This window comes from Nanorana parkeri, unplaced genomic scaffold, assembly GCF_000935625.1.
Source record: "Nanorana parkeri isolate BGI_ZX_2015 unplaced genomic scaffold, ASM93562v1 scaffold295, whole genome shotgun sequence".
NCBI classification, from domain to species: domain Eukaryota; kingdom Metazoa; phylum Chordata; class Amphibia; order Anura; family Dicroglossidae; genus Nanorana; species Nanorana parkeri.
Window position 1 is genome coordinate 1,203,641 of NW_017306563.1, and position 12,260 is coordinate 1,215,900.

Here is a 12,260-nt window from a genome sequence, read left to right on the forward strand (position 1 = left end):
TGGGGGGGGACCACACACCAAAATGACAAATTTTGGTGTCACCCATCTGCACCCACCTTGCAACGCCACTGAGTATGGGGTAAAAAAAACCTAAACAAAACCAAAAGATTGTGGGTGGAATACAACAGATGTACTAAAATGACTTCTTTTATCTTCTATGGGGAACAAAATAATGCCAGCCTTCAAAGTCTTTGCTATACCCATTAAAGGAGAACTATGGGGTTAGGGCTTTTCCCCATAGTTCTCCTTAGGGTAACAGGAGGACACAAACTAGCATCCTCCCGTCACCCTAGGCCCAGTATACCGCGAGCTGCAGCTTGCGGTATACTGAGACGCCGCAGTATACCGCGATCTACTGCTCGCTGTATACTGAGACGCCGCAGCTGAAGCGGATCATTTTGAGGATGAATTATGTCACATTACAAGCAGCTACAGAGGTCAGTGATGGCTTGCCGCTTTAAAGCTCTTTTACTGCTTGGTAACAATATGTAAAACACTTTAATGTCCATGGCGTGGACACAGGTTCACTATAATCACTTTAGGTTTAAAGTTAACAGCTTAGAAGTTCCTTGATTAACATGACAGACGGCTTGCATTGTTAGGATATTTCCACAATGACGGCGGGAATCATTTTTTAGTCTCTCTTCAATTATGCCAATTAGCTATCCCAAAAAAAAAATCAGTTATAAACTACGTCTCTTTGTGGGTTAAAGCAGATATACTCCCCGAATCCTCTGTCCCACTGCACTGCTAGACCAGTCCCCAAAGCCTCTTCTCCCCCGGGCTCTGGTGGCCTAAGGACCGCTGACGTCATCACATCTAATGCAGGTCCATTGAGTTGATAGACGTGAGGACGATGAGGGATGTTCCACAGTTAGACCTCATTCATACCAGAAAAGGTCGGCATGTACAGCTCTGTGCTGCGTGCAGGGCCGTATCGGGCAGCTCCCGGAATGGACAGGTGCTGCGTGCGATTAGTACGCAGCCCCTGTCCTTCTCTATGGGAGTACACGGCCGCCCTACGCTCACCTGCCCTGCTTCCCGGGAGCTGCCCGATACGGCCGTGCACGCAGCACGGAGCTGTACGTGCCGGCCTTTTCTCGTGTGAATGAGGCCTCAGAGTGAAGGGGGAGAGAGGTGAATGCTGGTCACCGTAGGAGCCGGGATCAGGTGAGTCTATCTGCTTTATTTTAGACCACTATACAAAGTGAGCAATTAACCTTTGCAGTGCATGGGTAGCCCCACTACAACGGTAAGCTTTTTAAATTCCTGGAGACCTTCAAATTCAGGTGACACTGTTCATGTTCTGGACCCAAATATAAAACTTGCCAAGCAAAACTGAAATATGATTTATGAATGACCTGACCCATTTAAAACAAATGCAAGCCAAATGTATGCAACATGACTAGACTTGAAAATATGATCAACATCTGCAGGGGTTGGCAAGACGGGGTTAATGCACTGGCATGCCGGATAGAGACAGGGCGCCGATGCCAACCTCAACAAGAATTGTGTTAGGGCGCTAGAGAAATTTGCCGAGATGAATCCAAACAAATGGAGTTTACAGCTCATCAGTGAGGACTGAGATCCCTGTCACCTTAGTATTACTTCCAATGCTCTGATCTTCCCCTAGCCAGGGTCTGGTGGGTGCACATGGCTGCTGCAGACGAGCCACTTGTCCAAACAGCTGCTCTTCCCTGGCAAGCAGGAGGGTGCAGGAGAAGCTAAAATTAGTCATCACAGAATATTCCGCACAACTACGTTCAGATGTTATAAATAAAACGGTGAGGAATGTGTATGTGTCGCCACACTGGCCATTACTCCATCAGCGTATTAGGGCATCGAAGGACAAGTCCACACTACAGGATCTAAAACCGGGGTAGCCAAACTGAGGCCCTCCAGCTGTGATGAAACTACAAGTCCCATCAGGCATTGCAAGTCTCTGACAGCCACAGGCATGGCCTACTGAGGCAGATGCATGATAGTATTTGTAGTTTTCCCACAGCTGGAGGGCCGCAGTTTGGCTACCCCTGATCTAAAACCTCACAAAAGCTTCAACAATCGAATTATAAAAGTCATTCTCAATCTTTTTAGTGCTGAAGTTTAGTCTGCTGATATTTTGTCTTCCCTGGATTCTCCCTCTGCCAATACATCCACATGCTAAAGCAATTCTTAAAGAAGAACTTAAATTGTTATTAACCCTTTAGCTGGGGCTACCCCTGCACTGCAAGGGTTAACTGCTCTTTTCGGTCTGGGGCTGGAAATAACGCCGGCTGTGAAAGCACTCCCTCCAGCCTGTCTCTTCCTAAACTGCAGCAATGGAATGTCCCTCAGCGTCCTCATGTCCTATACACTGTGTATAGAATGTGATGACCCAGGGACCGTAGGCTGCTTGAGCGAAGGGGGAGAGACGCTCCAGGGACCGGTCCAAAGGCAAGTCGGCTCAGAAGATTAGGCAAGTATAACTTTGTTATTTTCAGCCCTAGACCAAAACAAGCACGCAATCCTTGTTAATTAAAAAAAATTACCTAGAGTTCTTCTTTAAATAAAACCTTTCCATTTTCATTACATACCTTTTTTACACCCAGTGATGTCATCACTGGGTCTCTTTGCTTCTCTACACAATGCAGGTGTTTTATCAAAGATTGTGACTGGGTTGGAATGTGTGACCGGTCACATGGTCACACATTTTAACGTAATCCCGTCCACTTTTTCGGCGGTGGAATATGTCACCGACAATAGGTGAAGAATTCCAACGCTTTCCCAGCTGTTCCAGGGCAGATTGGCATCGCAGATGGTATGTGCAGGAGAACGGATCTGCCCTGGAACAGACGATCGGTCCTAAAATGTCACTTCTATCCGACTCTGTGACTGCGATCTCACATTCCACAAAGTTGGATAGAAGTGACATTTCAGGACCGATCAGCTGTTCCAGGGCCGATTGGTTCTCCTGCACATACCATCTGCGATGCCGATCTGCCCTGGAACAGCTGAGAAAGCGTTGGATTTCTTCACCTTTTGCCGGTCACACATTCCACCGCCAAAAAACTGGATGGGATTAGGTTAAAATGTGTGACCACAACACCGGTCACACATTCTAACGCAGTCACAAACATTGATTTAAGCAATGGGCTGGCTCTTAGGCGGGGGTTGATTTTTAGTTAGACAAATTTTAAAAATGCCTTAATAGTTGGTTGCCAGTCTGGAGTAGTGGGTACCCCTAGGCAGACAGAGAGCATTTGCATGCAGACTACCTGCCCCCTCTGATCCCCGCTGCTCTCCCACAAATATGTTGGCAGAGGCAGCGGAGATTGGAGGGGACAAGATCAGCACCCAGCAGGGAGAGAAATTGTCAGGATGCCGAGTAGGGCGGTGCAGGTAGGAGAGAGCCATCCGCTGTCACAGGAGGCTGAGCTCTCCTCCCTCAACGCACGCTCAGCCTTCTCTGACAGGTGGAGGAGTAAGGATGGAGAGCGGGTTACGAGTGCTCAGCGATCAGAACTGACGTGAGTAAATAACTGAGGACATAGTATGCTTACTGTGTCCCCAGTTATGAATGAACAGGGAGTGGACTACATCACTTCCTGTAACTGATACTATCTCCCCAGTTTGTGAATGTACAGGAACACTCAGTATATAGGCTTCCTGCTCATTCATAGCATGGGCTGCAGAAAAAGAGATTTGGCCTTTGAAAAAAACTATTTTTATTTTCGGTCTAAAAATGTCATTTCGGTGCATCCCTAATGTCTACCCAAGCAATCATCCAACGATACCCGTCCATCAATGGCCACCAAGCTGCATCTGTCAATGTCCATCAACCTGGGTAAACTTAAAGCTGATCTTACTGTGGACTGTTACACCAGTGAATGTCCACATAAATAGGCCTTTTTAGACGCCTCCGGCACACGCCAACTTGAGGTATATTTTTTTTTTAGGGCTCGCCAATACGAATACCGATACCGGCATCTCTCGGGGTACCGCGGACCTGGCTTATCAGGAAGCATCCTGATTGTCTGGGAAGCCTATGTTCTATCGAAAGAGCACTGGCTTCACGTTCTGAGGCAGCCTGGCTTCCTGACTCATCAGAAAGTCGGGCAGCACGTCATGACCCGCCTCCCCGATTGGCTAGGAAGCCGGCTTCACTTGTTGCTAGGCACCCTGGCTTCCTGACCATTCAGGAAGCCGGGTGGCACGTCATGACCCACCTCCCGACTGGTCAGGAAGCCAGGCTGCCTAGCAACAAGTGAAGCCGGTTTCCTAGGCAATCGGAAAGCCGGCTCATGACGTACTGCCCAGCTTCCGGATTGGTCAGAAAGCCAGGCTACCTAGCATCAAGTGAAGCTGGCTTCCTTGCCAATCAGGAAGCCGGGAGGCAGGTCATGACCTCTCGCGGCACTGCCGGTTAGAGAGAATCTCCCTCTGACTGGAAGTTCCTTTATCGGTTTATGCATCAGAGCATTTGGGCAATAATAGTCATAACATATAAATCAAACTGCATTCCTGGGAAGTTTGTCTGATCCACTAGAACGGAACGATCTTCAGAGTCACAGCTCTGCATTACTGAGGAGTCCACATAATCAGTGACTTCAAGTGTTATCAGATCACTATTCAATTCTCAGTGAAATCATAGGAGTTCAGCATGAAGTCACCTTTGTGACTGCAAGGTCTGTATGGACTTTGTACACCAGGATCCCATAAAAGAATAGTTATGCCTTGGACACAGCTGTAATAATCAAGAGAAGTATGTTTATTAAAAACAGCAAGGGAAAAAAACGATGAACAACTGTAATTAAAGTTGAAGGTTCATTGCTTGTCAACCTCAAATCATATTCCATCATCACAAACGACTTCATAAGATCCAACTGTAAATGACACTGTTGTCCTACCAACCTCACAAATTTGCTGCCTTGGGATCAATCTTTACTCGGCTCTCACCCGTCAAGCCTTGCATTTAAACCTTTATCAAGTTCTGCCACTTCTAACTACTATACATACAGTGAGGAAAATAATGATTGGATCCCCTGCAGATTTTGTACATTTGCCCACTTATAAAGAAATTAAAGGTCTATCATTTTATCACAGGTGTATTTTAAATGATAGAGACAGAATATCAACCAAAAATCCAGTAAAAACATGATACAAATGTTATAAATTGAGTTGCAGTTCAGCGAGTAAAATAAGTATTTGATCCATCAGCGACCAAGAATAACTCTGGCTCCTCCCACAGACTGGGTATGTGATACACAGATTAGTCCTGTTAATTTAAGAAGGTGCTCCGAACGACTACTCGTTATGTATATAAAAGACGCCTGTCCACAAAATCGCTTTCTTCCATTCAAACTTCACCACCATTGGCAAGACCAAAGAGCTGTCAAAGGACGTTAGGGACAAGATTGTAGACCTGCACAAGGCTGCAATGGGCTACAAGACTATCAGCAAGATGCTTGGTGAGAAGGAAACAACTGTTGGAGCGATTATTCGCAAATGAAGGGACTACAAAATAACCATCAATCGCCCTCGGTCTGGAGCTCCATGCAAAATTTCGCCTCATGGGGTAAGGATGATCATGAGAAAAGTGAGGGATTAGCCCAGAACTACACGGGAGGAACTTGTGAATGATCTCATAGCAGTTGGGACCACAGTCACCAAACAAACCATTGGTAATACAATACACCGCCATGGATTGTGATCTTGTAGCGCCCGCAATGTCCCCCTCCTCAAGAAGGCACATGTACAGGCCCGTCTGAAGTTTGCCAGTGTACATCTAAATGATTCAGAGAAGGATTGGGAGAAAGTGCTGTGGTCAGAGAAGACCAAAATTTTGCTTTTTGTTATTAACTCGCCTTCCTGTGTTTAGAGGAAGAAAAATGCTGACTACGACCCTAAGAACACCATCCCTACAGTCAAGCACGGAGGTGGAAACATTATGCTTTGGGGCTGTTTCTCTGCTAAAGGTATAGGCCGACTTTGCCGCATTGAGGGGCCAAGTATTGTAAAATCTTGTATGAGAACCTCCTTCCCTCAGCCAGAACACTGATGATGTGTTGTGGATGGGTCTTTCAGCATGACAATGACCCAAAACATACCGCCAAGGCAACAAAGAAGTGGCTCAAGAAGAAGCACATTAAGGTCATGGAGTGGCCTAGCCAGTCTCCAGACCTTAATATCCTACAGAAAATGTATGGAGGGAGCTGAAACTTCGAGTTGCCAAGCGACAGCCAAGAAACTTTAAGGATTTAGAGAAGATCTGTAAAGAAGAGTGGAACAAAATCCCTCCTGAGATGTATGCAAACCTGGTAACCAACTACAAGAAAGGTCTTACCTCTGTGCTTGCCAACAAGGGTTTCTCCACCAAGTACTAAGTCATGTTTTGCTCGGGGATCAAATACTTATTTTACTCACTGAACTGCAACTCAATTTATAACATTTGTATCGTGTTTTTTCTGGATTTTTGGTTGATATTCTGTCTATTCAAAATACATCTATGATAAAAATTATAGACCTTTCATTTCTTTGTAAGTGGGCAAACTTCTGGACAAAATCTGCAGGGGGGTCAAATAATTATTTTCCACATTGTACATATACACACACATACTTACACACCAATGCCAAAAACATGTAAAGGCAAAAACATAAAATGAATGTGGAGCGGGCACCTGTGAATGAGGAGGGATTAATAGGACGTGCTCCTCAAGAAGAAGTGCCGCTCACATCCATGTCTTAAGACCACTGTCACACAGGGTTCCTCGGGGGTGGTGTACCTGGAGGCTCCCTGGGGCTGTCATCCTCATCCAATGCCAGTCTGATCTGCTGGATGAAGTCAGCGGTGTAGACACTACGCTCCTGCCAGATGTGCAGCAACCTCTCCAATGGTTTCCGGCAACCATCATCTGCTTCACTAAACAACAGAGAGAGAAACCGAGTGAGGTTTTATTAATGGAAATGCAGCATGGCAGCAAAATATAAAGAGAATAAATAAAGAAAGTATTAGGGACACAGATTATATTGTCACGCCGTGAGTTTTGCATCAAATTTTGACCATCTTTTTTAATGACTTTCCTCTAGATTTTGACATTTAGACGTAAGTCAAGTCAGACAACACCATAAAGTAATGCCACACAACCCTTAACAATCCCCCTACCCCCAAAACTACTATTTTGGCACTTCAGAAAGACAAATCTCAGACAGCAGATAAGGGATAATAAGAGGGTGATAAGCAAACAGTCCAGATTTAAGATGGTCAAACAAAAGGAATTCTAATTACTAGGCAAAGAACAATCAGACCCACAAATCAATTTCTTTTCATCTGACATGCACTATTTTTTGCAAGACGAGAACCTTCACATTGCTGCCTATGAAGCATTTAAAAAGAGTGCTTTAGAATCTCTACTTGTGCCTGATCTGTAGAAATATACAAAACCTGGAACTTTAAAATCACTAGATACACCAGTGGCAGCTTTCTATGGTTGACTGATATAATAACTTGATTCACGCCACTTAAAACACTTGTGCATGATTTACGGCCAGACATGGAAGGCTTTAGGTACCAAGTAGAGAAGACTCTCCAGCACCTTCATGCCAAATTGTTATAGTAGATAATCACAATTCTTAAAGTGAAATTGAAAAGTGAAAGATAAGAAAGAAGTGTTAAGTCACAAAAGCACCAGTATTCTTTGGTCAGTCCAGACCATCATGAGTGGTCCAGATGATTTCAGGGAAGGGCAAATGTCTACCAGCGATCATTTTTGGTGAGACATCTACCCATCCTTCATTCTGTGAATGGCTGGTTAGGAAGACCAATGAACCAAGGCCTTTTAATGGATAGATATATAAAACATTTTTGGTGAGGCATCTACCCATCCTACATACGGTGCAAGGGTGGGCAGGAAGACCAAGGGCTGAGGCCTTTTAAAGGAGAACTATGGGGTTAAGGCTTTTCCCCATAGTTCTCCCAAGGGAATTTAATGGATAAAACATATAAAACATTTTTGGTGAGACATCTACCCATCCTACATACGGTGTATGGCTGGTCAGGAAGACCAAGGGCCGAGTCCTTTTAATGGATAGATATATAAAACATTTTTGGTGAGATATCTACCCATCCTACATACGGTGTATGGCTGGTTAGTAAGACCAAGGGACGAGTCCTTTTAATGGATAGATATATAAAATAGAAGGAGGCGATATCTAATTTACAGACAATTCCTAACAACAAAAACTTTTCTCATTTTGTTTACATGCATCTGTAAATTTATAGATAAGCTCACCACGTACTAATCGAACATGGGAAGATGGTTTTTAGGTTTCTTCTGCAAGCCAATATGGATGAGTGGTGGAGAACCTCTGCGTAAAACCTGCAAAACAGCCTGGCTAATAAAATGTAAAGCTCACATCACGGCTATGCGGGCAGTAAGGGGAGATTTGCCTAGTAGGACCCAAATATGACAGCAGACAGCGACTGTCCACCTAATCTGAAAAAACCTGTATCCCATCGCACTCCTGATCGGATGGAAGCCCAGGTAAAACAGGGCGGATGCGGCAGTGACAGCAAATGCCTCCGCAAAACACAAGTCCAAACAGGAAGTCACTCGCACTCCAATGCAATGCCAAGTCAAACTTCTTTATTGACTAGAAATAGTGTAGCATTTTACAGCCACAGTACACTGCTACACTATTTCTAGTCAATAAACAAAATTGACGTGGCATTGCATTGGAGTGCGAGTGACTTCCTGTTTGGACTTGTGTCCACCTAATCTGGCTGTTTGCAGTGAGATCAGCAAATGTTTGTACATCTGCAGGTCCCTTCCAGACATCCCTTGAAACATCTCCCCCAGGGAAGTGTCATACTGCCAGATTGAATTTGTATGATTTTTTTTTTCCTCGCTGACAAGAGGAAGGGATGTTCCCTTCCTCTTAGCACATGTATCAGCGTGCATGTTCACACAGTAAAAGCAAGCCATCGGTATGTAGCTTATTGTAAGCGCATTATAAACACCTAAGCCCAACCCCATCATTCTCCTGCAGCTGACACAAAGTAATGACGTAAAGACAAGCAAGCAAAGGCATCATGTTGGACTACAGGGTACCTTATGCCATTCAAAACATAGATCCATCTTCTGTAGAGTTGCCCTTTAAACTAGACAGCAGGCTATTAACATGTACAGGACTCAAGTACTGGCCACTGTGCGATCCATACAAATGGACTTTGAGGACATACAATGGATGAGTAACGAATCATTTGCTATTTGCAACTGTCTGGCTGCATTGGTTAAATGGCCCTGAGCTTCGTCCAGCCTCTAGCTAAAAGTACGCGCACAACAGTCATGATGACATGAGCTGTAGGAGTGTATTGTAGATAGAACATCAAGGAGCGCTGAAGAGTGCGAGGATACAAGGTACAAGGGAGTACAATGCTGGAAATAAATGTCTGGGAAGTATGATCAAACACAAGAAGTTCTGAGAAAATGAGACTTGTGGTAAATAAAAGACACGCACTCCAGAGTGAAAGGAACAGAGTGCCAGCGATAGCAGAACAGTATAGAGGAGCCCTAAAAGGCGGAAAGGAAAGGGTTACATTATTTCCTGCTTCTTTCCTAAAATTCGGAGCTGAAAGCTCCTGCTGGGCTGATATATGGCCTTGAACATAAGCCTGCGTTTTGTGAAACCTCCATCTTATGATTTATGTGAATGTTGCTTAACTGCCAAAAGCTGCTGGCAATATTTTATCTTCTACTTCCTGCCCATTCTAAGCGTGTGATTGCTGCATCATAATGTATAATGAGTCTCACTTCTTAGTAAGGGAACAACTAGTGGCAAAATGATGGCAACCAACAACGTTCCAAAGATCTGCTATTTCTAGCAAACTTGTCAAGGGGGGAAATGCAGAGGATGTATTTGTGAACTGGATTCAGACAATGCTAAATTTCTGACCATCATGCTGATTCTCTAACACCAATACTTCCTGAGTCGCCGATCCAAAACGATGATTTAGGCAGTGAAGCCTGAACACCTGTCAGATCTTTGACTTCAAGTGGGAGGAAGAGTACTGCTGTAGAGGATTATTTGCTGCAGTGCCTTCAGCTACAGGGATCAGTGAGGTAAATAAAATAAGTGCACGTATCCTTTTTTGCCCCCTTGCCAACTTAACCAACCTTCCGCAGATCCATTCTATGGTTGTGGCTCCACTGTTTATTTACATCCAGCTCCATGCATCTTCAATGTGCTAGCCATGATACCAGAGCATTACAGCCAAGGGACACGGCCCCATAGAAGTCTAAGGTGCCCTACTGTGCAGGCATGGTCAAAATGCATCATGCTGCATGTAAACAAACATTGAAGCCATGACCGTTGGAGAGAGGTGAGAATGCATCTGTGGAGGGAGAGGGTGGGTTAGTTTAGGTCAGGGAGCAAAAAGGACAATCAAGACCTCACTGACCCCGATGGCTGCAGGCAATGGAGCAAATCATCCTCAAATTTACTGCCAATGCAAGGAGTTTTTCAACTCAGCTTTCCCTCCTGCAGTTACTCAGCAGAGACTTCTATCCTCTAAGGAAAACACAGAGCAGGACATCATAGGAGGAGAAGGGCAAGCTGAGCTGCTGAGAAAACAACTGAGGAAAGCAGTACCCTCTGCCATATTTGAAAATGAATTGTTCCACAATGCCTGCAAGTACGGAGGTCAGTGAAGGCGTATTTTAACCTAATTTTGCTTTGTAAGTATATGTAAATACTTCAACGCCCATAGCATGACGGGGTTCACTTTAAAGTTAATTGCTGAGCAAAGCTCTCCCACATCCCATCCACAGGCTGAAGGTCCGTAAATTCCCTTAATTTTGCTACCCTTATCCCTCACCAGCGGTGCTTCCAGAGTGAAAACTGGTGATCCAGCGTTGCAATCTGGGTCCGTGCTGATTGGCCATCTCTTTGTGATGTCACCAGGTTGTACAGCCATCTGGAGCCTGAAAGGACTTCAACCGATGACAGCTGATAAGCAGTGTCTCCATTACCCAGGCAGTGATATGGACACTGATAGAAGGACCCTCCTCCTCTATCCTCTACAGTAAAAAGAAAAAAAAGATAGGAGGCTTTGAGGAATTCAACTAACTCAACAGAGAGACTTCTAATCTCAAAATGAAAACAGAGCAGTACATCATAGGAGAAGGGCAAGCAGAGCTGGTGAGAAAACAACTGAGGAAAGCAGTACTTTCTACCATAAAATTTGAAGATAAATTGCTACACAATGCCTGCAAGTACAGAGGTCAGTGGAGCTGTGTTTTAAGCTCATTTTGCTTGGGAGGTATATGTAAATACTTGAATGTCCATAGCCTGACTGCGGGTTCACTTTAAAGTCCATCGCCGAGCAAAGTTCTCCCCCATCCCATCCATAGGCTGAAGGTCTTTATATTCCCCTAATTACACAATCCTTGTCCCTCACCAGCGCTGCTTCCAGAGTGAAAACTAGTGATCTAGAGCTGCAATCTGTGTTCGTGCTGAATGGTCATCTCTTTGTGATGTCACCAGGTTGTACAGTCGTCTGGAGCCTTAAAGGATCTCAACGGAGGACAGCTGACAAGTAGGGCTGCAACAACTAATCGACATAATCGATTATTGAAAAAGTTGTCATCTTTTTCAATAATCGATTAATCGGCTTCCGATCAGTTGGCCCTACATTGTCTTCATTAGCCATGTAGTAATATGGACACAAAGAACAATCCTCCTCCTCTACAGTAAAAAATATAGGGGGCTTGGGAACCGACACGCCAAGTAAATAAAAAGGGAGTTTTAAGCTTTTTAAACACAATTCGTTAGGGGCAAAGGGTGAGAGGGGTCATTGCCCATAGTATAGCTTTAAGTATATTTGAAATCCAATGCATCACTCCACCTGCCGGTACCAAAAACACAGCCATCTGTATCCAACCAGAGCTACACTTTGGCTGGCTCTATCTGAACATCATTGTTTCGCATAAAGCACGTTCTAGGTGGAGGCACCTAGAGGGAGCCTGAGGCTGCTGATAGGCGAGTATTACACAAGAAGTATTAGGACAGCAGGGAAGGGTGGAAATAAGTTGGCAGTGAGATGAAGGATTTGCGCAAAGGTAAGATGTATGATTACCACTTCAGAAAATAGCTTTCCTCTTCTATATCGCAGCTGTATAGCAAAGTATTATAAATGAAAATGTAATTAAAAGTATAAAACGGAAAACAGCCCACACTCCACATGTGAACAAGTAACCTTGTTTAACATTTCTGAATGTCAGAAC

General features: G+C 44.5%; 1 protein-coding gene across 1 annotated transcript in view; it reads right to left on the reverse strand.

The window, feature by feature from the left end:
• Nucleotides 1–12,260, reverse strand: part of RPRD1B (regulation of nuclear pre-mRNA domain containing 1B) — a 74,055-nt gene that overhangs the window by 30,599 nt on the left and 31,196 nt on the right. The window contains exon 3 of the mRNA XM_018557671.1: nt 6,762–6,898. Within this exon, the coding sequence (XP_018413173.1) occupies nt 6,762–6,898 (137 nt within the window). The remainder of the gene's footprint in view (nt 1–6,761; nt 6,899–12,260) is intronic.